Source organism: Trachurus trachurus, assembly GCF_905171665.1.
Source record: "Trachurus trachurus genome assembly, chromosome: 2".
NCBI classification, from domain to species: domain Eukaryota; kingdom Metazoa; phylum Chordata; class Actinopteri; order Carangiformes; family Carangidae; genus Trachurus; species Trachurus trachurus.
In genome coordinates, this window is record NC_139914.1 from 15,357,056 (window position 1) to 15,382,283 (window position 25,228).

At 41.3% G+C, this 25,228-nt stretch overlaps 1 protein-coding gene across 1 annotated transcript; it reads left to right on the forward strand.

Annotated features, from left to right (window-relative positions):
- Positions 1-1,842: 1,842 nt before the first annotated feature.
- Positions 1,843-23,986, forward strand: gtf3c3 (general transcription factor IIIC, polypeptide 3). The gene is made up of 18 exons (XM_083989409.1): positions 1,843-1,990; positions 2,685-2,757; positions 3,507-3,901; positions 4,931-5,054; positions 6,658-6,849; positions 7,589-7,754; positions 8,620-8,978; positions 10,859-10,959; positions 14,565-14,736; positions 16,965-17,167; positions 17,943-18,044; positions 18,174-18,303; positions 19,493-19,718; positions 21,007-21,061; positions 21,150-21,285; positions 22,655-22,779; positions 22,870-23,022; positions 23,634-23,986. The coding sequence occupies exons 1-18, from the start codon at positions 1,898-1,900 to the stop codon at positions 23,754-23,756; spliced, it is 2,928 nt and encodes a 975-aa protein (XP_083845535.1). The 5' UTR covers positions 1,843-1,897; the 3' UTR covers positions 23,757-23,986.
- Positions 23,987-25,228: the final 1,242 nt, after the last annotated feature.

Sequence of the window (25,228 nt, forward strand, 5' to 3'; positions counted from 1 at the left end):
AATTAGGCTAATGCGTAATAATCGTGATAATCATAACACCGTGATTATTTCTCTGACAATAATCGTACAAAGAAAATCTATAATCGTGACATCACTACTCAGGAGCTGTAATAACACAACTAACAAGTCACTACGAAGCAATATTACAGGTTTATGTATCAGGATTATGATCGTTACCCACCTGCGCTCAGCTTCAGGTGCAGTCGTGGGACCCTGAAGGCATCACTGAGCTGAAACCAGGATGAAGCAGGAGGAGAATGATCTACTGTTAATACAGATAATACAGATAATATAATGGATGAACCTGTTGAATGAGCAGCAGCCGTCACCACGTCACCACGTCACCACGTCGGCCTCAGTCTTTGTGAAATGGAAAGCAGATAAAAGCTTTGACACAAATCCTTCACCTGTTCCCGGCAACACAAGCAGAGCTATATTATTACATTTTGAATTATGTGAATTACTTCCAGGTGAACTGCACTTTTCATATTGTGAAATACTTGTATCAGATTAAAGGAAAAGGACAATGAAAAGGTAAACATAGGAGAAGCAGTTTCATTTCTATCTATAAATATAGACAGTGGTTGGGTAAATGTGTTATTTTTAACCAACATACACTACAGTGTGTGTGTATGTAGGAACATATTCACCTCAATTCAAAAAACTTTATTTATCTTCAGGGGGCAATTTAACAATTTAACAATTTAACAATTTAACAAGCTGTGAATTCCAGTTCCTATTAGAAATAACTAAACACAATCTCTACAGGAAACATCAGTATGTTCACTCACTGAACTACATCAAACATCATCAATGAAGCTCCAATTTGGTGAATTACCATGGCAACATGGGAACAAAAAAAGGTTGTCATACATTACTCACCTAGTGGAACAATCTTCCAAAAAAACAGCCCCACAGCTGCAGCAGCAACGGAGAAACAGTCAGCTGCTACTCAGACAGTTTCTTTGTAGGATATAATCTATAATCTATACACTGTGAATTGTTATTGAATATAATTATTATTATTTTTATCCTCTGCTAAAAATGAAGTATAAAAACCTAGTTTGAACAGGTAAAACCCTGTAGGCTGAGCTCATGGTTGTATTCCTCATTTTAGGTTAAGGTTACACACCACACAACAGAGAAATCATGATTCAGCTCATGAAGCCTCTACGGTTTTTATTTTATTTTGTTTTATTTTTGGCTTTTCTGTGAATAAAACTGTTTTCCCTCCTCAGCCCCCCAGTCTGGAGTTGTAGAGTTTAAATCATAAATAAAAAATCACTTTTAATTTGCAATACTGCATTGAATGTGTTGCACTACGCTGTCGTTCTCTTTCCTTCTGGTCTCCATGACAGCTGCCCTGTGTGCTGATTGGCCATTAAATAAAACACTCTGTAAATACATTTTTCTCAAACGTTTAAATGAAGGTATAAAATAAAGTTTAAACACCTGAGTGCAGTTCTCATGTTTCACCGCCAGGCGTCGCCAAAGCTTTTTGTTCTGATGTTGACCCGCCGACCCCGAACCGGAAGTTGTAACAGTTCACGTGACCGGAGCTCAGCGTGCACGCGGTAGTGTTTACAGTGTTTACAGTGTTTACAGTGTTTACAGTGTTTACAGTGCAGCAGTAGCAGCTACATCCATGAGCAGCAGTCCTCTCAGAGGGTTATACATCTATATCCTCTGGAAAATGAGTGTTTCATTGTGATAAAACGCAGTTGGTTTGGAGAAGTAAGTTAACGTAGTTAGCAGTAACGTAGCTGCTGTTATTCAGCTTCAGTCGGAGAAACGAACCAAGGGAGAGAGAGTCAGACATGTCGAGCTGATGATAGATAGTTTAGTTTAGTTTAGTTTAGTTTGTTTAGTTTATTAAAGTAATAAAGTAAACTGAGACATGTCGGGCTTCAGCACCGAGCTGATCGACTACCTGGAGGGAAGAATCAGCTTCGAAGAGTTTGACAAGAGGAGAGACGACAGGAAGGCTACGGTGAGTTAAATAAAGTTAAATAATACATTAAGTTAAATAACACATTAACAAGGCTACGGTGAGTTAAATAAGTTAAATAACACATTAACAAGGCTGCGGTGAGTTAAATAAAGTTAAATAACACATTAAGTTAAATAACACATTAACAAGGCTGCGGTGAGTTAAATAAAGTTAAATAACACATTAACAAGGCTACGGTGAGTTAAATAAAGTTAAATAACACATTAACAAGGCTACGGTGAGTTAAATAAGTTAAATAACACATTCAGAAAGGCTGCGGTGAGTTAAATAACACATTATGAAGGTTTTATTATGGTTAAAGTCTGGTGTAACTGGTTGATATTCTGTTTGTTAGCTTCTGTTAGCTAACTTAACGTTATTGCTTCTTAGCTGTCGCAGTAGCAGTTATTAGGCTATAAGCTAAACTAAGGTACAAGCTTGGCTAAGTTAAATACTAAATTATAGCTATATGGTTAATGTGAATACCTGTAAGTTAAGTGTATTTATCTGTCTAATTCTGTTAGAGAACTACTGTTAGCTTGTTAGCTTGTTAGCTGTCACAGTGTCAGTGAATAAACCTCCTGTCAAACCAGTGCCTCAGCTTTACTATTAACACTTGTCTGATATGTTTTATATGACTTGTGCATGGTTGTGTGTATGGTGGTGTGTGTGTGTGTGTGTTCTGTCCCATCAGCAGCCAGATGGGACTGATGATGTGGAGGACGAAGCTCAGCCGTCCACCTCCACTCAGGTCCCCGTGAAACTCGGTAAAAGTCCCGTCTTTCCCTCTTTTTGTTCGTTCGTTTATGAGTTTGTTCCAGTTGCAACATCATCGATTGAGTTCTGATGCTACAAGAAGGAAAGAGTTCATAAGTTAAAGGGATAGTATCATTTTTTTAAAGTGGGGTTGTATGATCTCCAAATAGCCCCTAAGTACTTTAATTGCAGTAGAAGACTCTCTGCACTCCTCCCGTTAGCAACGCCAGCCCATAATAGCCCTGCCCAGAGATTTACAACATACTGTGTTGTGAACAGACCCAAAGAAACGGCCTATTTTCACGGCCTAAAAGAGGTTTTAAATGAAAAAAAATACACAGTTCCATTGTTCACTATAATATAATTTTTTCCAGTCCTTCAAAGTGCAGGAAAAACACAGTTTTTATTTGGACCGAACCAACTGCTGATCGGCGGCGCTAACCCTGGGCGGAGGGATACGTGAGTTGGTTAGGTCCAAATAAAAACTGTGTTTTTCCTGAACTTTGAAGGGCTGGAAAACTTTATATTATAGAAGTGAAAATAGGCCGTTTCTTTGGGTCTGTTCACAACACTGTATGTTGTAAATCTCTGGGCAGGGCTATTATGGGCTGGCGTTGCTAACGGGAGGAGTGCAGAGAGTCTTCTACTGCAATTAAAGTACTTAGGGGCTATTTGTAGATCATACAACCACACTTTAAAAAAATGATACTATCCCTTTAATATAGTTTAATTAACTATATTGAACATTTTCCTCCACTAGCAGAAGAAGGAGTCAGCCCGGGGGTCCAGCTGGCCTTCGCCTCCATGCTGGGAGAAACACCACAACCGCCCTCTTCTGAAGAAGAGGAGGAGGAGGAGGAGGAGGAGGAAGAGGAAGAGGAGGAGGAAGAAGACAGCTTGAGCTACGTCGACGACAAAGACGATGAGGATTACAAAGTGGACAAGGAGGAGGAGGAGGAAGAGGTGATGAAGGCCGAGCTGGGTCTGGGGCTGACGGAGGAGAAGCAGCAGAAGAAGAAGGGAGGAGGAGGGAAGAAAGGAAGACGGAGGAGAAGGAGAGAAGAGTTAGAGGACGAGATGGAGGACGATCCCTCGGTCGGTGACGTGTTCGCCCTGGAGATGGAGCTGAACCGAGAGAACAAGAAGATGATGAAGGTGAGGAGGAGGAGGAGGAGGAGGAGGAGGAGGAGGAGGAGGAGGAGGAGGATGTATCATCAGGGCCGTAGAGGAGAAAGGTGATGATAACTCTAGGGGCCCAGCGCCCAGTGGGGCCCATAAAAAACCCCAGTAGTCTAATCTTTGTATGACTGATTTATTCTGCATAAGACCCTGACTAATACTCATAGTACACTGTAAAAACTCAACATCTTTACAAGAATGTTTGTCTTATTTCTTGTCCAAATGTCTCATTTCTAGTCAAAACTAATCTCTTTCCACTTAAAATAAGACTCATCACCTAAAAACTAACTTGTTTTTAGATCATTTTCACTTGTTTCAAACAAATTTTCACTTGAAATAAGTAGAAAAATCTGCCAGTTAAAGTAAGTTTTTTGTGCTTGTAATAAGGAAGAAAAACTTGTTTCACTATCAGATTTTTCTAAGATACTTGAGTTTTTGCAGTGTAATGCTGCATTAGCGTCAAAACAAAGAAGGCTAAATAATAAATGATAATACATACGTAGTCTAAGAAAAAAAACCTGGAAAAGTTAGGGGGAGGGGCCCACTTTAGTATTCTTTAAGGGGGCCCAGAATTCCTAGCAACGGCCCTGTGTACATGATATCCAGCTGTTAACGTGGGTCTCTTATCTATCTATCTATCTATCTATCTATCTATCTATCTATCTATCTATCTATCTAAATATCTAAATATCTATCTATCTATCTATCTATCTATCTATCTAAATATCTAAATATCTATCTATCTATCTATCTATCTATCTATCTATCTATCTAAATATCTAAATATCTATCTATCTATCTATCTATCTATCTATCTATCTATCTATCTATCTATCTAAATATCTATCTATCTATCTATCTATCTATCTATCTATCTATCTATCTATCTATCTATCTATCTATCTATCTATCTATCTAAATATCTATCTATCTATCTATCTAAATATCTATCTATCTATCTATCTATCTATCTATCTATCTATCTATCTATCTATCTGTGTTCAGGAGCGACGGCATCGCAGCAAGCTGCCCCGCGCCCTCAGAGGCCTGATGGGGGAAGCCAACATCCGCTACGCCCGAGGAGAGAAGGAAGACGCCATATTGATGTGTATGGAGATCATAAGACAAGGTACGAAACCACCGCGCTGTGTTGGGGAGTTTTTACATTTGGCTTTATCTCAATCTTTTCTTTTTTTTCTGTTCTTTTTTTTCCCTCCTGGGTTAATTTAATTCTCCTTTTTATCCTTTTTTCTTTGTCTTTTTTTCCTCCCAAAAAATAAGTTTATCTGAAAATGAAACTAAGTCACCTGGAGCGCTGCCGTCAACTTCACTCAAATGTGTTTATTGATGTTTCAAGCTTTACATACTTAAAGGAACATTGCGTAGGAATTCCTCCCATCTAGCGTTGTGGTTGTATATCACAAGCAACTCAATGGTATTTTTCATGCTGCATTCACCTGAAATTGGGCAGACGGCAGACGGACGACAGCCGCTACACGGCAACAAGTGGTCCGTCAGCACGAGGCAAAACAAGACACCTGACAATATGTTGTCATGGCGATGTGGTATCGTTTTACCGTCTTTCTCTGGACTTCTGTGACTAAAATGATCTGGTTTGTTAGCGACGGCCGTCTGCCTGACTGCAGGTGAATGCAGCATCAGTGTAACACTTCAGTTTGTTGATGGGGGGAATACTGGTTAATGAAAAACAGACTTTTGAACCAAATAATCGATTTTCCTGAGTAGGCAACAGGAGAAGTTACACAATGTCCCTTTAAACACACTCACAGAATCTTTTTTTATTAAAAACTTTAAATTCTTATAATAGTGATAATTATGATGTATAATTAAGATTGAGTAGAATTACCATGGCGATGGAGACTTATGAAATGAAGACATAACAAAAACAAAAACACAGCCTTTTACCTTCGAAGGTGTTGCATTCTTTCCCACATAATCGTCATTTTTTGTCATTTTACAAATGGGAAAAAGTGGTCGTAAAGAACAAAGTGTTCTGACGTGGATCAGATTTTATTTTATTTTATTCAGATTGGATGATTTCTGTGTCTATCTGGGCCCGATGTGTTAATAAAGTAGGTTAAAGTGAAAAAATAATGATCAGACCATGTCGATGAAGTTGCTCTGAAAGAACGATCCCAAGCATGAGCATGTTAAACATTTATTTATGGGATGTATGAAAACATCTAAAATAGGCTCAGTCCCCTGAGGGTTAGAGGACAGAAATATAAATGAAAACAGCTTCTGATGTTGTAACAGCACAGATCGATGATCTAACTCACTGGTTCTCAACGTGGGGTCCACGGACCCCCAGGGGTCCTGGAGAGGGTTCAACGGTGTCCACAACTTTTTATTGAAATTTTACACTTTTTTCTAGAATTGTTAAACTATTTTTTTTTTTTTTGAGAATTCTTTTTTTATTTTTAGAAATTTTACCACTTTTTCTAGATTTTTTTTTTTTACTTTTTTTTTTTTTGTGAGAATTTTACCACTTCTTTCTAGAAATGTTTTTGGAGAAATTGTACCACTTTTTTTCCAGAAATTTCTCTATAATATTTCTAAAAATTCTCACCATTGGCCCTAATTTGAATGTACAAAACTTTATTCAGTCTCAGAACAAATATTCTTGTGTTTCTGGTGTTTGCTTCAAAAGTTTGATAACCCTGACTGCTCTAACTTGTGGGTGGTTTCCATGGTTTCCTCCCCGGCTGCAGCGCCGCTGGCCTACGAGCCGTTCTCCACGCTGGCCATGATCTACGAGGACGACGGCGACGTGGACAAAGCGCTGCAGTTCAGTCTGATCGCCGCTCACCTCAACCCGTCGGACTGCGAGGAGTGGGTCCGCCTGGCCGAGATGTCGCTGGAGCAGGACAACGTCCGCCAGGCCATCGTCTGCTACAGCAAAGGTCCATTCACTGACTGATATCTTTATTTAAATCATGTAAACGACAATGTAAAAAAGATAAAATAATAATATAGTAAGGAAATAAGTGAACAAGTAACATCTCATAAGCAGTTTACATGAGTGAAAAGGAGCAGGAAGAAGTATAAATTTATCTAATCCTGGTCCCTATAACTATATGTTCTAATTAAAATCATAGCACAAAGACGTTACATTTATTATTTCATTCCTCCATTACACTATGAACCATTTCCTGCCACATTTTAATCCAGATAGTAAGTAAGCAAACACCTTGTGTGAATTATTCAATGAACCTCTGGAGAATCATTTCTTTATGTCTCTTTTTAAACATGATTACACTCGACATGTTTTTGATTTCAGTTACTCATATTATTCCACAGTTTTACTCCACAAATGGTGATACAGAAACTTTTCTTTGTTTGAGCTCTACCAACCTGTAGATTTGATTTCTCTCTTAAATCACCGTGCTCTCTTTCATGAAACATTCTCTGAACATTTCTTGGTAGCAGTTAGTTCCTTGGGCTGTTTTATGCTCCACCAAATCAAACTATTTTAGAGTTTTAGATGTACGACTTTATTCTCTAAGTCTGTGTTTTTGTTTTTCCCTAACACTCCGTCGTAAGTAAGAATGGGAGTAAAATTGTTGTAATATAAAGTTGTGTTCAAAATGCAACGGAATGCCAATAACCCAGGGTTTTCGTTGTCGTCATGGTAACCGGCAGCCATCAAGTACGACCCGAGCAACGTGCGCTACCTGTGGGAGCGCTCCAGCCTGCACATGCGGCTCGGAGAGCACAAACACTGCATGGACGGCTACCGACGAATCCTGTCGCTGCTGCCGCTGGAGGACGGAGAGCACTTCATGCAGCTGTCCAAGGACATGGCCAAGTACGACCACACACATCACACACATCACTACACTGACACACACACACACACTCACACACACACACACACACACACACACACACACACACACACACACACACACACACACAGACACACACACACACACACACACACACACACACACACACACACCAGTCACACAAAAGCTTATTTCTTGTCAAAATGTCTCATTTCTAGTCAAAACTAATCTCTTTTCACTCAAAATAAGACTCATCACCTAAAAATGAACTTGTTTTTACACCATTTCCATTGGTTTCAAACAAAATTTCACTTGCCCTAACCCACTATCAGATTTTTCTACTTATTTCAAGTGAAAATATGTTTGAAAGAAGTAAAAAGTGTCTAAAAACAAGCTGCTTTTAATATGATGTGTATTATTTTAAGTAGAATGAGATTTGTTTTGACTAGAAATAAGACAAATATTCTTGGTAAGATTTTTGCAGTGCATGTTGTTTTGAGATCAGCGGGGCAGAGACGTGAGCTGCTCAGTAAAGAGCAGTTCTCTGTCTGCATTGTAACACAGCAGTTTGAAAAAGAGCGGTGTGCTCCAAACGTCACTACTCTGCAATAAATCTCTGTTCAAGGGTTACGGTTAGCTCTTCATGGTGTGCCGATTTTTTACTTTTTTCTAAAGTTTCAAAGGAGGTTAAATCGAAAGCAACTGGACTTAGTTATTTGTCTAGGAAAGGGTTAGTTAGACAAATAACTAAGTCCAGTTGCTTTCGATTTAACCTCCTTTTGAAATACTATGACCTGGGCAAATGAGAATATTCACCGGCTTTTTTCTAAAGTGTTGAACTGTCCCTTTAAGTCTTGAGTGTGTATCGTGTGTGTGTGTGTGTAGGAGCTACTACGAGTGCAGCGACGTGCCGGCAGCTCTCAGTGTGATAGAAGAAGCCTTCTCCCGTCACCCCACGCTGGTCAGTGATGACTTCATCAACATGGCCGCCGAGCTCTACATCTCCAGCCGCCAGTACGACGCCGCGCTGCAGGTCCTGGAGCGCTTCGCTGGCGTCCGCATGGTTACGGCCCAGTCCACAGAGTCCACATCGAACCCCGCCGGACCACCGGAGGAGGAGGTGGAGGAGGAGAGAGAGGTGGAGAAGGAGACCAGGGAGGAAGAGGAGGGGGAGGAGGAGGAGAAGAAAGACGAAGAAGGAGCGAAGAAGAAGTACGAGGAGGAAAAGGCCACAGAGAACTACGGTGAGGAGTCGACACGCATCTATCTATCTATCTATCTATCTATCTATCTATCTATCTATCTATCTATCTATCTATCTATCTATCTATCTATCTATCTATCTATCGTTCTATCGTTCTATCTATCGTTCTATCTATCTATCTATCTATCGTTCTATCGTTCTATCGTTCTATCTATCTATCTATCTATCTATCTATCGTTCTATCGTTCTATCTATCGTTCTATCTATCTATCTATCTATCTATCTATCTATTATCTATCTATCTATCTATCTATCTATTATCTATCTATCTATCTATTATCTATCTATCTATCTATCTATCTATCTATCTATTATCTATCTATCTATCTATCTAATCCATAACGGTGACATCACTACTTCAGACTTGAACTACAGTGAGGAGTCGATACGCAACAACACAAGTAGAATCTGTCACGTAGGAGGAAAAGCTAAAGACCTCAAGACACTTCTCGTTCTATCTATCAGGGCCACGTTGACAAATAAAAACATCACTAACTTCAAGAATGAAGTCGGAAATTTCCGACTTTATTCTTGTAATGTTATGACTTCTTTCTCGTAGGAAATGTACGACTTTATTCTCGTAAATTTACGACTTTATTCTCGTAAATTTACGACTTTATTCTCGTAATGTTATGACTTTTTTCTCGTATGAAATGTACGACTTTATTCTCGTAAATTTACGACTTTATTCTTGTAAATGTACGACTTTATTCTCGTAAATTTACGACTTTATTCTCGTAAATGTACGACTTTATTCTCGTAAATTTACGACTTTATTCTCGTAAATTTACGACTTTATTCTCGTAAATTTACGACTTTATTCTCGTAAATTTACGACTTTTTTCTCGTAATGTTATGACTTTTTTCTCGTATGAAATGTACGACTTTATTCTCGTAAATTTACGACTTTATTCTTGTAAATGTACGACTTTATTCTCGTAAATTTACGACTTTATTCTCGTAAATTTACGACTTTATTCTCGTAATGTTATGACTTTTTTCTCGTATGAAATGTACGACTTTATTCTCGTAAATTTACGACTTTATTCTTGTAAATGTACGACTTTATTCTCGTAAATTTACGACTTTATTCTCGTAAATGTACGACTTTATTCTCGTAAATTTACGACTTTATTCTCGTAAATTTACGACTTTATTCTCGTAAATGTACGACTTTATTCTCGTAAATTTACGACTTTATTCTCGTAAATTTACGACTTTATTCTCGTAAATTTACGACTTTATTCTCGTAAATTTACGACTTTTTTCTCGTAATGTTATGACTTTTTTCTCGTATGAAATGTACGACTTTATTCTCGTAAATTTACGACTTTATTCTTGTAAATGTACGACTTTATTCTCGTAAATTTACGACTTTATTCTCGTAAATGTACGACTTTATTCTCGTAAATTTACGACTTTATTCTCGTAAATGTACGACTTTATTCTCGTAAATTTACGACTTTATTCTCGTAAATTTACGACTTTATTCTCGTAAATGTACGACTTTATTCTCGTAAATTTACGACTTTATTCTCGTAAATTTAAGACTTTATTCTTGTAAATTTACGACTTTATTCTTGTAAATTTACGACTTTATTCTCGTAAATTTACGACTTTATTCTCGTAAATTTAAGACTTTATTCTTGTAAATTTACGACTTTATTCTCGACAACACAAGAGTCACGTGACCTTCATGATCCCAACGTGGTTTGTTGTGGAAGCTCCTCTCCGTCGCCGTGGAAACTCCCCCGCTGCTCTCCGTCGCCGTGGAAACTCCCCCGCTCCTCTCCGTCACCGTGGAAACTGCGATCACAGCTGCTGATTAAAGGGCCAGTCTGTCTGTTTGTCTGCATCCAGGTGCAGTTAAACAGGTGCAGGTACCAGACAGCGTCCCGGTCGACCTGAGGGCCAAGCTGATCGTCTGCCTCATACACAAGCACGTCTACGCCCCCCTGGAGGTAAACAACCCACTCATTATGGTTTACACCACTGGTTCTCAACATGGGGTCCGGGGACCCCCAGGGGTCCTTGAGAGATCTGAAGGGGTCCCCGATTTTTTCTTGAAATTTTACCACTTTTTACTAGAAGTTTTTATTTTTATTTTTTTTATTATTTTATCACTTTTTCTAGTTTCTTTTTTACTTTGCTTTTGGAGAAATGTTACCACTTTTTTCTAGAAAATGTTTCCTTTTTTATTTTTATTTTTAACCTTTTTTTTTTAGAAAATGTTTCCTTTTTTTTTTATTTTTTCCTTTTTTTGGAGAATTTATTTTACCACTTCTTCCTAGAAATGTTTAAATGTTTTTGGAGAAATTGGACCACTTTTTTTCCAGAAATTTCTCTATGATATTTCCAATAATTCACGCCATTGGCCCTAATTAAAGGCCCTTTCACACCGGAGACGTATTTTTCGTGCGAATAATTTGCGCGTCAATATTTTTTTTCGAACCCCGGTTTTCATCACGGGTCCTTTCACACCGACCGCGAATGTTTCGCGGCGAAAATGCGGCACAATTTTTTTTCGGAGCGAGGTCGATTTTTCTGAGCTTTCGCCCGGCGAATAAACGCATCAACCAATCATGTGGCGTGAAAAGGAGGTCGGCCACGTCACATCCACCACGTCAGAACCAAGGGGGCAGTTGTCGGTCTGAGAAGTGAAGCTCACTTCCGCATTCAAAAAGCTGCAATCCCCTCTTCTTCCTCTGGGGGCTGGCTCCAGAAGGGAGCAACTCCAATCGAGCCCCATGTTAAAATAGCCGATTTTACAGCTTAAAAAAACATATTTACAGCCTGGTACATTTTATTTTTTTGGTCTCAACCGATAGTTTCTACCCCCGCACACACTCTGAGGGGGGTGAATTTTTTTTTAACTCTACCGTTTTACTATTATTAGGTTTAAAGTTCTGGCCAATCAGGGCGCAGAACCGTTGAGTGACAGGTCCGGCGACCGCTGCTTCGAGGCCAGTGGGCGGGCTCTCGGCCGGCCAACGGCCGCACCGCTCCAAATATGGCAAGTAGAATCTAACATGGCGCGGTTCTAACCCCCGTAGTAGAGACACAAAACAGACTCCCCAAAACCAATGGGTGACGTCACGGACGCTACGTCCATTCTTTTTACAGTCTATGGTCAGAACACACACAGCTGTTTCCCATAACAGACGGTGGCCGCACAGTCTCTCACAGGAAAAAGAAGTTGTTGTTTCACCGTCTTTGCTCTCATCTCTGCCAGTCAGCCCCTCCACCTGCCGTCTCTCTGGGCACGTACACACACACAGACACACACACACACACACACACACACACACACACACACACACACACACACACACACACACGCACACACACACACACACACACACACACACACACACACGCACACGGACACGCGGGCGCATGGACACGTGCTTGGCCACTAATGTAAACAATAAATAACCTGTGTCTCGGAGGAGGAGAAGAGAGGAGGAGGAGGAAGAGGAGGAGGAGAAGAGAGGAGGAGGAGGGAGGAAGAGGAGAGAGGAGGAGAGGAAGAGGGGGGGTAAGTGGAAAGAGGAGAAATAGCAATAGAGTGTGTCCATACTGTCAGGACAGTGATCAGATATTGATCAGTGATCAGACAGTAGCTGCTGTGTTGAGTGAAGTTGGTAACAAGACGACAGTGGCATAACGTAGCAGCGAATACATGAGGGATAATTAACAGATTAGAAATGACATGGAGGCGAAGAACCACCCGTCGCAAAGCGAAACTTTGGAATTTAATTGTCGCATCGTCGCATATTCGCGTCGCCGCCGGTGTGTATGGTTTTGATGCGAAATATTTGGCCGTGAATATTTCGCAATTTCGTGTCGTTTATTCGTTACGTCCGCGGTGTGAAAGGGCCTTTAAATGTATAAAAAAGTAAAGTTCTTCAGTCTCAGAACAATTATTTGTGTATTTCTGGTGTTTACTTCTAAATTTGGTCCAATGGGGGTCCATGGTCTAATATGTGTCAATTCAGGGGTCCTTGATGTACAAAAGGTTGAGAACCACTGGTTTACAGCACTGTTTTAACTGTTTTGGGACTGTAAATGTGTGTTTCTGTGCAGAGCTTGGTGTGGTCCCTGATGGAGCAGAGCCCCGAGGAGATGGGGGACTAAATGTTGTACTGTCCCTTTAACAGAGCCTGGTGTGGTCCCTGATGGAGCAGAGCCCCGAGGAGACTAAATGTTGTACTGTCCCTTTACCCTCCTGTAGAGCCTGGTGTGGTCCCTGATGGAGCAGAGCCCTGAGGAGACTAAATGTTGTACTGTCCCTTTAACAGAGCCTGGTGTGGTCCCTGATGGAGCAGAGCCCTGAGGAGACTAAATGTTGTACTGTCCCTTTAACAGAGCTTGGTGTGGTCCCTGATGGAGCAGAGCTCATGTTGTACTGTCCCTTTAACAGAGCCTGGTGTGGTCCCTGATGGAGCAGAGCCCTGAGGAGATCGGGGACTAAATGTTGTACTGTCTCTTTAACAGAGCTTGGTGTGGTCCCTGATGGAGCAGAGCCCCGAGGAGACTAAATGTTGTACTGTCCCTTTAACAGAGCTTGGTGTGGTCCCTGATGGAGCAGAGCTCATGTTGTACTGTCCCTTTAACAGAGCCTGGTGTGGTCCCTGATGGAGCAGAGCCCTGAGGAGATCGGGGACTAAATGTTGTACTGTCTCTTTAACAGAGCCTGGTGTGGTCCCTGATGGAGCAGAGCTCATGTTGTACTGTCCCTTTAACAGAGCCTGGTGTGGTCCCTGATGGAGCAGAGCTCATGTTGTACTGTCCCTTTAACAGAGCCTGGTGTGGTCCCTGATGGAGCAGAGCTCATGTTGTACTGTCCCTTTAACAGAGCCTGGTGTGGTCCCTGATGGAGCAGAGCTCATGTTGTACTGTCCCTTTAACAGAGCCTGGTGTGGTCCCTGATGGAGCAGAGCTCATGTTGTACTGTCCCTTTAACAGAGCCTGGTGTGGTCCCTGATGGAGCAGAGCTCATGTTGTACTGTCCCTTTAACAGAGCCTGGTGTGGTCCCTGATGGAGCAGAGCCCTGAGGAGACTAAATGTTGTACTGTCTCTTTAACAGAGCCTGGTGTGGTCCCTGATGGAGCAGAGCCCTGAGGAGACTAAATGTTGTACTGTCCCTTTAACAGAGCTTGGTGTGGTCCCTGATGGAGCAGAGCTCATGTTGTACTGTCTCTTTAACAGAGCTTGGTGTGGTCCCTGATGGAGCAGAGCTCATGTTGTACTGTCCCTTTAACAGAGCCTGGTGTGGTCCCTGATGGAGCAGAGCTCATGTTGTACTGTCCCTTTAACAGAGCCTGGTGTGGTCCCTGATGGAGCAGAGCTCATGTTGTACTGTCCCTTTAACAGAGCCTGGTGTGGTCCCTGATGGAGCAGAGCCCTGAGGAGACTAAATGTTGTACTGTCTCTTTAACAGAGCCTGGTGTGGTCCCTGATGGAGCAGAGCCCTGAGGAGACTAAATGTTGTACTGTCTCTTTAACAGAGCCTGGTGTGGTCCCTGATGGAGCAGAGCTCATGTTGTACTGTCCCTTTAACAGAGCTTGGTGTGGTCCCTGATGGAGCAGAGCCCCGAGGAGATCGGGGACCTGCACCTGGATGTGAGTGAAGCGTACCTGGAGGAGGGAGAGTACCTGTCTGCTCTGCCGCTGCTGTCCAACCTCATCCTGTCAGAGAAATACAACCTGGCCGTGGTCTGGCTGAGGCACGCAGGTGATTATAGCAAGATGCTAATTTCCATCCGTAGTTCCATTAACATAAAAACAGTTCAACAGCAGTACACATTAACTATAACAATGAAAAACATTTTGACTTTAAAGTTCAATTTAATTATTTTTTTTATCCATACCCAGGGGGCAAAATCCCAGTTTTTTGAAAAACCAGACAGGGAGCGTTGTAAAAGGTTTGACAGCAAAAATGATCTGTAGGAACTTGAAGGATTAAAACCTGGTGGACGACCTGGTCAACTAGCTGCTGGAAAGCTACAGGGGCCAAAACCCCTTTCTGGGGACATTTTGCTGGAGAAATGATGTAAATGCAAATATTTAGGTACTACAATGGCATAAATAGTCATACAACTATAAAATTTGGCAGAGAGTATCTTGACACATAGGGGGAGGCAGGAAAAAAAGATTCTGGGGTTTGATGCAACTTAATTTTAAGATATCACCCTCAACATCCCAAAAAAGACCCCAAAAAAGTACTGTTCACCTGACAAATTCTTATGAAAATTATTATTTTTCAGCACTTTATAGAGAATATCTATGCTTAACATATATATAGAAAACTTCCTTAATTCATAAGCTTCCATTTGAGTCCAAGATAGTCTTTCTACTAGCTACTGGAAAGCTACAGGCTGTCTCCAAACAATGCAACACCTATTGTGAAAAACTCCATGTTAACTGGCCTGATCAGAAAACATTCTATTTCTGGTCTCCCCAAAGTGAACAGACAGATAGAGAAGACCGTTGGCCACAGCAAGTGGGGCTTTGGAGATAGAAAGACTATCTGGGACTCAAATGGAAGCTTATGAATTAAGGAAGTTTTCTATATACATGTTAGGCATAGATATTCTCCATAAAGTGCTGAAAAATAATAATTTTCATGAGAATTTGTCAGGCGAACAGTACTTTTTTTGGTCTTTTTTGGGATGTTGAGGGTGATATCTTAAAATCGAGTTGCAACAAACCCCAGAATCTTTTTTTCCTGCCTCCCCCTATGTGTCAAGATACTCTCTGCCAAATGTTATAGTTGTATGACTATTTATGCCATTGTAGTACCTAAATATTTGCATTTACATCATTTCGCCAGCAAAATGTCCCCAGAAAGGGGTTTTGTCCCCTGTAGCTTTCCAGCAGCTAGTTGACCGGGTTGTCCACCCAGGTTTTAATCCTTCAAGTTCCTACAGATCATTTATGGTGTCAAACCTTTTACAACGCTCCCTGTCCGTTTTTTTGCTTTGCCCCCTGGGTACCAGGGAAAAAAAGTTCAACTGAAATGTTTTTTTTTTTCTTTTTTCCTTTTTTTACTTGAGGCGGAAAAAAAATCACTTAGTTAAACTGAAATGTTTTTTCCCAGTTTTTTCTTTTTTTTCCTATTAATTCTCCTGAAAAAAAAAGCTGGAAATGTAAAATATAAATGATCAATATCACTTGTGTTATTGATCAGATGAGAAACTGTGAAGGAAGTAGAAACAAGTCAAGGAACATGTAACAAGAGAGAATAAAACCCTGTTTGATTCCCTCTGCAGAGTGCCTGAAGGCGCTGCGCCACATGGACGCAGCAGCAGCAGAATAAACCCTGTTTGATTCCCTCTGTGTTGCAGAGTGCCTGAAGGCGCTGCGCCACATGGACGCAGCAGCAGAATAAACCCTGTTTGATTCCCCCTGCAGAGTGCCTGAAGGCGCTGGGCCACATGGACGCAGCAGCAGAATAAACCCTGTTTGATTCCCCCTGCAGAGTGCCTGAAGGCGCTGCGCCACATGGACGCAGCAGCAGAATAAACCCTGTTTGATTCCCTCTGTGTTGCAGAGTGCCTGAAGGCGCTGCGCCACATGGACGCAGCAGCAGAATAAACCCTGTTTGATTCCCTCTGTGTTGCAGAGTGCCTGAAGGCGCTGCGCCACATGGACGCAGCAGCAGCAGAATAAACCCTGTTTGATTCCCTGTGCAGAGTGCCTGAAGGCGCTGGGCCACATGGACGCAGCAGCGGAATAAACCCTGTTTGATTCCCCCTGCAGAGTGCCTGAAGGCGCTGCGCCACATGGACGCAGCAGCAGAATAAACCCTGTTTGATTCCCTGTGCAGAGTGCCTGAAGGCGCTGGGCCACATGGACGCAGCAGCGGAATAAACCCTGTTTGATTCCCCCTGCAGAGTGCCTGAAGGCGCTGGGCCACATGGACGCAGCAGCAGAATAAACCCTGTTTGATTCCCTGTGCAGAGTGCCTGAAGGCGCTGGGCCACATGGACGCAGCAGCGGACAGCTACACTAAGGTGGTGGAAATGGCCCCGCTGCACCTGGAGGCCCGGTTGTCCCTGGCGACGCTGCAGCAGCAGCTGGGCCGCACCGACCGAGCCCTCAAGGCCCTGGAGTCCATGTACGACCCCGACACGCTGTCACAGGACTCGTCAGCTGCACAGAAGGCAACAAACCCCCTCTGTTTCTACATGTGTGTGTGTGTGTGGGCAGGGCCGTTGCTATGAATTCTGGGCCCCCTTAAAGAATACTAAAGTGGGCCCCTCCCCCTAACTTTTCCTTTTTTTTTTCTTAGACTACGTATGTATTATCATTTATTATTTAGCCTACTTTGTTTTGATGCTAATGCAGCATTACACTGCAAAAACTCAAGTATCTTAGCAAGAATATTTGTCTTATTTCTAGTCAAAATGTCATTTCTAGTCAAAACAAATCTCATTCTACTTAAAATAAGACTCATCATATTAAAAGCAGCTTCTTTTTAGACACTTTTTACTTCTTTCAAGCAGATTTTCACTTGAAATAAGTAGAAAAATCTGATAGTGGAGCAAGTTTTTCTTTCTTGTTACAAACACAAAAAACATGTTTTCACTGGCAGATTTTTCTATTTGAAGTGGAAAGAGATTAGTTTTGACTAGAAATGAGACATTTGGACAAGAAATAAGACAAATATTCTTGGAAAGATGTAGAGTTTTTACAGTGTACTATGAGTATTAGTCAGGGTCTTACGCAGAATAAATCAGTCATACAAAGATTAGACTACTGGGGTTTTTTATGGGCCCACTGGGCGCTGGGCCCCTAGAGTTATCATCACCTTTCTCCCCTATACAACGGCCCTGGTTGTGTGTGTGTGTGTGTGTGTGTGTGTGTGTGTGTGTGTGTGTGTGTGTGTGTGTCTCACATCTCTGTGTTGTGTCTCACATCTCTGTGTTGTGTGTGTAGGAACTGAAGCTGCTGCTGCATCGCTCGACGCTGCTGAAGACTCAGGGACAGATCCCAGCGTACCTGGACGCTATGATCACCATGATCTCCATGCTGCTGAAGGTAACACACAAACACACTCACATGCACTATTCTACTGGTACAACATGTGTATATATGATCATATGTTAACAAAACACCTAAACCGTGTGTGTGTGTGTGTGTGTGTGTGTGTGTGTGTGTGTGTGCTAGGTTGCCATGCAGCGAGCTAAGGTGTGCGTCTGCACTGCAAACATGTCAGGTGAGAATCACCTGAAACTGGTCAAAGTTGAAGACATGACGGAGATCGCTGACCACGAAGCTGCTTATCTGGACAACACCGGTACGTACAATATAGTATATAATGTATAATATAGTATATATAGTAGAATATAGACCACATTCAACAGGAAATGACTCAAACTAGATGAAAAAGAAAAGCTAATTTCTTAATTAATTATTTAATTAATTAAATAAACTTGAGGGATTCGAAAATCTGAATCCAGTGTTTCTATGTTTCTATGTTTCTATGGAGACGCAAAATCACATAATCTGATCAAGCTTTATTCTATCAGGGCCACATGACTAATAAAAAAAATCACAAACTTCAAACACAAACTAAATTTGCGACTTTATTCTCGTAATGTTAAGACTTTTTTCGTAGGAAATGTACGACTTTATTCTTGACACCACACATCGGTCTACGTGTGGGAAACAATAGGTGTGTGTTTGAGTAAAATTATCGTTTGTGTTTAATTTTTATAAACTACTGAGAACAATTTCTCCCAAAAATTCCAACTGGTCAAAATAACAAAAATAGATGCAGTGTTTTAATGCAAAGAAAACCAGTTGATATTAATTTTTAAACAACAGACCACTGTTTTAATTTAGGAAGAGTTCAGATCGATGGAAATATAAATTTTAATCCTGCAGCAGCAGTGATTGATTATTTACTGATGCATAATAGTTCTAAGATTTTCTATTAAAATAAAGTCAATAATGACATGTTTTGTGTTCTCTTTGTATTTGGAAAATTATCAAAAAACATGTTGGTACCGTGACAACACTAATAACGTTATATAACATAATGTGACTTTATTATACACTCATACTGTCTTGTAGTTCTGCTTGAATTTCTTCTCAAAATGCATCAGATGTTTTCAAATATGAAATATTCAACATGTTCTTACGGGGGAACAACCGGACCCCGTAGAGGGGTCTGAACCTTCTCACCTTTTTCACCCACGACCCGTTTTCATGTCTGACTTTATTCTCGTAAATTTACAACTTTATTCTTGTAAATCTATGACTTTATTCTCGAAGTCTGTTTTTTTTTTCCTGAATGTGGCCCTAATACTCGGTCGTATCTTAATCGAAACACAATTTCTTTCCGATTGAGCTCAACCAGATCAGAATCTTCCAACTGACGTGTTCACATGATGCGTTTTTATACGGATCAGCCCTTTATTCTGAGTATTGGTGTCTATGTGAACACAGCTGATGTCTGTGGTGGCATCTGGTCCGTGTCCCAGGTAAAACCAACGTCCTGTCCAAAGAGGACTGGTGGCAGCTGCTGCTGAGCTGCGTGACGACGCTGTGCGACGCGCGGCGCTACGAAGAGGCCGAGCTGCTGGTCGACTCGGCCATGGAGTTCTACTCCTTCTACGACAACATCCCCCGCAGGAAGGCGCTCGAGTTCCTGGGGCTGTCGGCCACCATCCTGGACCACAACCACTACAAGGCCTACAACTACATACGGTAAACAACTAGTAAACAACTAGTAAACAACCACTACAACCACTACAAGGCCTACAACTACATCAGGTAAACAACTAGTAAACAACTAGTAAACAACCACTACAACCACTACAAGGCCTACAACTACATCAGGTAAACAACTAGTAAACAACTAGTAAACAACCACTACAACCACTACAAGGCCTACAACTACATCAGGTAAACAACTAGTAAACAACTAGTAAACAACCACTACAACCACTACAAGGCCTACAACTACATACGGTAAACAACAACAACCACTACAAGGCCTACAACTACATTAGGTAAACAACTAGTAAACAACCACTACAAGGCCTACAACTACATCAGGTAAACAACTACATCAGGTAAACAACAACATCCCATCATGGCCGCTGCTTCAGGGTTCTTACGGATCCTTAAAAAGTCTTAAAAGGCATTGAATTCATTAATCTAAAAACAAGGCCTTTGTAGGGGCTTGTCCTGTAGCCACTACTGGTTGCTGACAGTATTGTTTAGACTGGTACTCGAGCATGAACCAACGGAAACTTCTTTGCGTTTGAAACAATCATGTTCCTTTTATTCCTGGGTGAAGCCACGTATTATATATAACATAAACAGAAAACGATCAAACTTAAATCACTGCTGAGCACCGTCAAAAACTGTTTGCTCCTGCCTCATCAGCAACACCTGGGCTACACAATGAGCAATCTCAAGTAACCTGCCTGACCCCCCACCAACATCCGGTTCAGGTCAGGCACAAAGAAAATACTGCCACCTAGTGGCCTGATGGTGCAAGGTTTGAATAAAACATGGCTCCTACAGCCTTAATTGGCATTAAAATGTCTTAAATCAATTTTTCAAAAGTCTTAAAATGTTAACACATGGTAAGTGGTATTTTATGGTTGTAATTAGTCTCAAATCTCTAAATAATTGGTAACATTCAGACATAGAGAAGTTAGTGGCGGCCGTCAACGCTAAATTTCTCACTACCACCAGCTCCCGAGTCAGTGACTTTTTTTCCCCCAATCATCCATGTAGCAGTCACTTTACCTTGGACCACAGAGGAAAGTGGGTAAAACCCTATATAATAGATGTGGTGACGTTTTTTGTGTGTTTTTTTTTGCCTTTGTGTTTATTGTGAAGTCGGTCTTAAATTTCATTTCAAGTGGCTTTAAAAACATATTAAAAAGTCTTAAATTTAAGTTGGTTTAAGCTGTAGGAACCCTGTGCTTCTAACAGGCTGCTCCCAGGAACATCAAGCTAAAGTCTCTTCTCTTCTCAACAGGAAAATGCTGATGGAGAATGTGGATCTGCCTCAGCTGTGGAACGTTTTCAACCAGGTTTGACCATGTTCATGTGTCCACAAGTCAAAGCTGTAGCTGTGTAATGAAGGAATCCTGCTAACGACCGACTGTCTCTCCTCCTCAGTTGACCATCACCTCGCAGCACCAACGCCACCATCGCTTCAGTCTGCGTCTGCTGCTCAAACACCCCGACAACTACGCGCTGTGCGTCCTGTGTGGACACAACGCCATGGTGTCAGGCAGCTTCAAACACGCTCTGGGTACAACGTTTACATCTACACGCTGCACGCTGCACTACAACATCTACACGCTGCACTACAACGTTTACGTTTACACGTTCACACGCTGCACTACAACATCTACACGTTTTATGCTGCACTGGTCAATCCAGTCTTTCAAAACACAGATAAAAAGAAAGTGTTTTGTATCATAACTGCATTCACCTGCAGTCGGGCAGACGGCCGTCGCTAACAAACCAGATCATTTTAGTCACAGAAGTCCAGAGAAAGACGGTAAAACAATACCACATCACCATGACAACATATTGTCACGTGTATTGTTTTGCCTCGTGCTGACGGACCACTTGTTGCCGTGCAGCAGCTGTCGTCCGTCTGCCCAATTTCAGGTGAATGCAGCATGAAAAATATGATTGAGTTGCTTGTGATCTGTGTGGCGGCGGGAAAACCGTTCTATTGTAGCAAACGGCCAAAATAGGTGGAAAAGTACTACAGTATTTCCACGGTTTAGATATTTAGTGTGATTCTGGTTCTTTGAACTCTACGACATCGTGGTGAATAAATACTTTAAGAAAACAAAACGGAAAGTACTTATTTTTATGTTTTTGTGGCAAATAAAGCGTTTAATTTCCAGCTGAGCTGCAGCAGCAGCGCTAGAGGAGAGAAGCTCCGTTGTTATCGTAGAGGAAACATTCAAGGACCCTCGGAAAGCAGAGAATCCTGTGATCCAGATGCTTTTTACAGCTCGTCTCTATCACAGGAAGTTATAATATGTTGTTGATGTTTTGTAAAACATGTGCAAGCGCAGATGCTACGTTCGGTTTAGCATCGATGCTACGTTCTGTTTAGCATTGAAGCTACGTTTGGTTTAGCATTGATGCTACGTTCGGTTTAGCATCGATGCTACGCTTGGTTTGGCGTCTGTTCTCGTACCACGTGATTACACGCACCCTTTACGGTCCCTTCTTGTCATAGAGGCACCACACACTTTTCAGTTTTTTGGTCATAATAGATTAAAATGCCCATAACTTTTGATCTGAGAGGGATATGGTATTTTAGATATATATATATCATATATATGGTATTTTAGATTCACATATTGCTTTATTGTTTTTTAAAATGTTTATTGTCTGTCTGTCTATTGTTTGCACCGAGGGTCTGAGAGTAACACAATTTCGATTCTCTTATGTCCCGTACATACTGTGGAATTGACAATAAAGCTGACTTTGACTTTGATATCTCAGTTATTCAAACAGTTATGAATAGCTGAAAACTTCTAGTTTATGTGAAGGGTTTTCCCAGCCCACCACACATATACAACAACGCTAGATGGGAGGAATTCCTACGCAATGTCCCTTTAATGTCATTTGAATTCATACTTGTGTTTCTTCAGGCCAGTACGTCCAGGCCTTCCAGACTCACCCCAACAACCCGCTCCACAGTCTGTGTGTGGGCCTCACCTTCTTCCACATGGCGTCGCAGAAGTACGTGGCCAAACGACACACGCTGGTGATGCAGGTAAAGAGTTGTAATGAGCTTTCTCACACAACAATACACAATTATTGTCCAGAAAGGTGTTAAAAACTTGAGGCGGCCTTGTGTTGTCAGGGTTCGTCCTTCCTGCAGCGCTACGTGGAGCTGCGGGGCGTCTGTCAGGAGAGTATGTACAACATGGGCCGAGCGATGCACCAGATGGGCCTCACACATCTGGCCGTTCATTACTACCAGAAGGCGCTAACGCTGCCGGGACAGAAACTGGAGGTAAATGCACTTTAGCAGCGATGCGGCTAACGCTAACGCTAAGGCAAGCTAGCATAGCGGCTAACGCTAACGCTAAGGCTAGCTAGCATAGCGGCTAACGCTAACGCTAAGGCTAGCATATGAAAACGTGGAAAATTAAGCGAGTGAGTCGTACGACGGAGTATTAGGGCCACATTGACAAATAAAAAAAATCACAGACTTCGAGAATAAAGTCGTAGATTTAAGACTTTATTCTCGTAATGTTATGACTTTTTTTCTCGTAGGAAATGTACGACTTTATTCTCGTAAATTTACGACTTTATTCTCGTAATGTTATGACTTTTTTTCTTGTCGGAAATGTACGACTTATTATCGAAGTCTGTGTATGTTTTTTTTCTCAATGTGGCCCTAATACTCCGTCGTAGAGTCGAATAAAAAGATATTTAACCACACTATAATGAACATTTAGCTCTTAAACACTGAACACTTCCATTCATTCTTCTGTTTCTCCTCTATATATCCCTCTTTTTGTCCTTCATCTCTCCCTCTTCTTGTCCTTCATCTGTCCCTCTTTTTCTCCTTTATCTCTCCCTCTTCTTGTCCTTCATCTCTCCCTCTTCTTGTTCTTCCAGGGCATCGATGACGACCAGGTGGACCTGAGGAGGGAAATCGCCTTCAACCTGTCACTCATCTACCAGACGAGCGGCAACATGGACATGGCTCGACAGTACATCAACACCTACTGTGTAGTCTGAGAATCTACATCCTGTACCAGTACACACCTGGAACTATTTGGAGAAAGAAGAATTACAGCAATTAAGAAGAAAATATTTTTTTGAGATTTATTATGAGCATTTATTACTTCTGTGAAGGGGGTTATGATTTCATGTCCATTCAACCAATACAGTTCATACATCTCATATAACTGTATATCACACACCTGTCTTGTGTAAGGTGTGTGTGTTTAAGTGTTATTAAATTATTTCATCTATTTTATGTATTGATAAGTCATTCTGTTGTCTTCCGCATACAACGATCTGTGTAATATATAGTCAAATACATACGACTGTCGATGTGCAAATACACAATACTTTAGAAATGACTCAGCGTTATTTTCATCGCTGCTTTTCTAATAGAAAAATTTAAAAAATTCACATTTTTACACAAGTGATGTTCTATCCCATTTTGTAAAGACAGCTTCATTTTTAAGTTTAGGTTTAAATCGAGTTTAAGTCTTATGATATATCGCCTTTGTATGACAATGCTCTAAAGGGATAGTTCACCCAAATCCAAATTTCACTCCTCATCTACTCACCCTCACGTCGACTAAGAGCTGTGAGAATTTCCTCCGTTCCTTCTCCTGAGATGACAAGAGAAATTGTTCTGAAAAAAATTAAATAAGTCTATATTTTTAGCTTGTTTTGTAGCGGAAGCTCCCAGTGTCTGTATAAACATACTTTGTTATTGTACATTCACTGCTAAGCTTTTCAAATAATACACAGCTTCATATATTCATGTTTTACAGATACAGTGAGTAAGGTGGCCGCCGCGACACTGCCATTTATAAACAGACCTTGTTAAAGGGACAATGAGGAGTTTTGTTAAAGTGAAGTGTTTCCTCACTACATTTATGAGCCTCCGCACCGTGAAATTCTTTGACCGGTGCAAGACAGACTCATGTTTTCATTCATCAAGAATTAAAGTCAGAGGTTGGAAGACGATCACATACCGTCGTAGTTCCCACCATAAACGGAGATTCGGCGGCGTTATTCTCATGACTCGCCACGAAACCGAAAGTAAAGAAACGCTGGTCGGCTCGCCCAGCATTTCCACCACCACTAATAATAACAAAATAACCATAGAGACAAAACCATAGATTTATAGAAAATGGAGCCATTAACAAGTGGTAACGTAGATTCATCCACATTAATATCTGACTTTTTATAACCAAATACAAACTCCTCGTTGTCCCTTTAACTGATTCCAATGGCAATATCAACTATTTCTGTTGATTGCATGATAATCGTGCAGACAAGCTATTCAAAATTTACATTTTTATTTGAAACATAAATGTGGAAACTAAAAGATATAAAACATTGCCTAATCAACCAAAAAATTCCACGACCCCCTTGCAGCCCCTCCGCGCCCCCCCCCCCCCGGGGTCACGGACCCCCTGTTGAAGACCTCTGCCCAGGGCCGTATAGGGGAGAAAGGTGGTGATAACTCT

Bases quoted from the DNA above. Each gene is read 5' to 3' on its own strand.
- gtf3c3 (XM_083989409.1), top strand. From the start codon at position 1,898: ATGTCGGGCTTCAGCACCGAGCTGATCGACTACCTGGAGGGAAGAATC. The intron at 5,055-6,657 runs GTACGAAACCAC...CCCCGGCTGCAG, and splicing joins TATGGAGATCATAAGACAAG to CGCCGCTGGCCTACGAGCCG. The intron at 8,979-10,858 runs GTGAGGAGTCGA...GTCTGCATCCAG, and splicing joins AAAGGCCACAGAGAACTACG to GTGCAGTTAAACAGGTGCAG.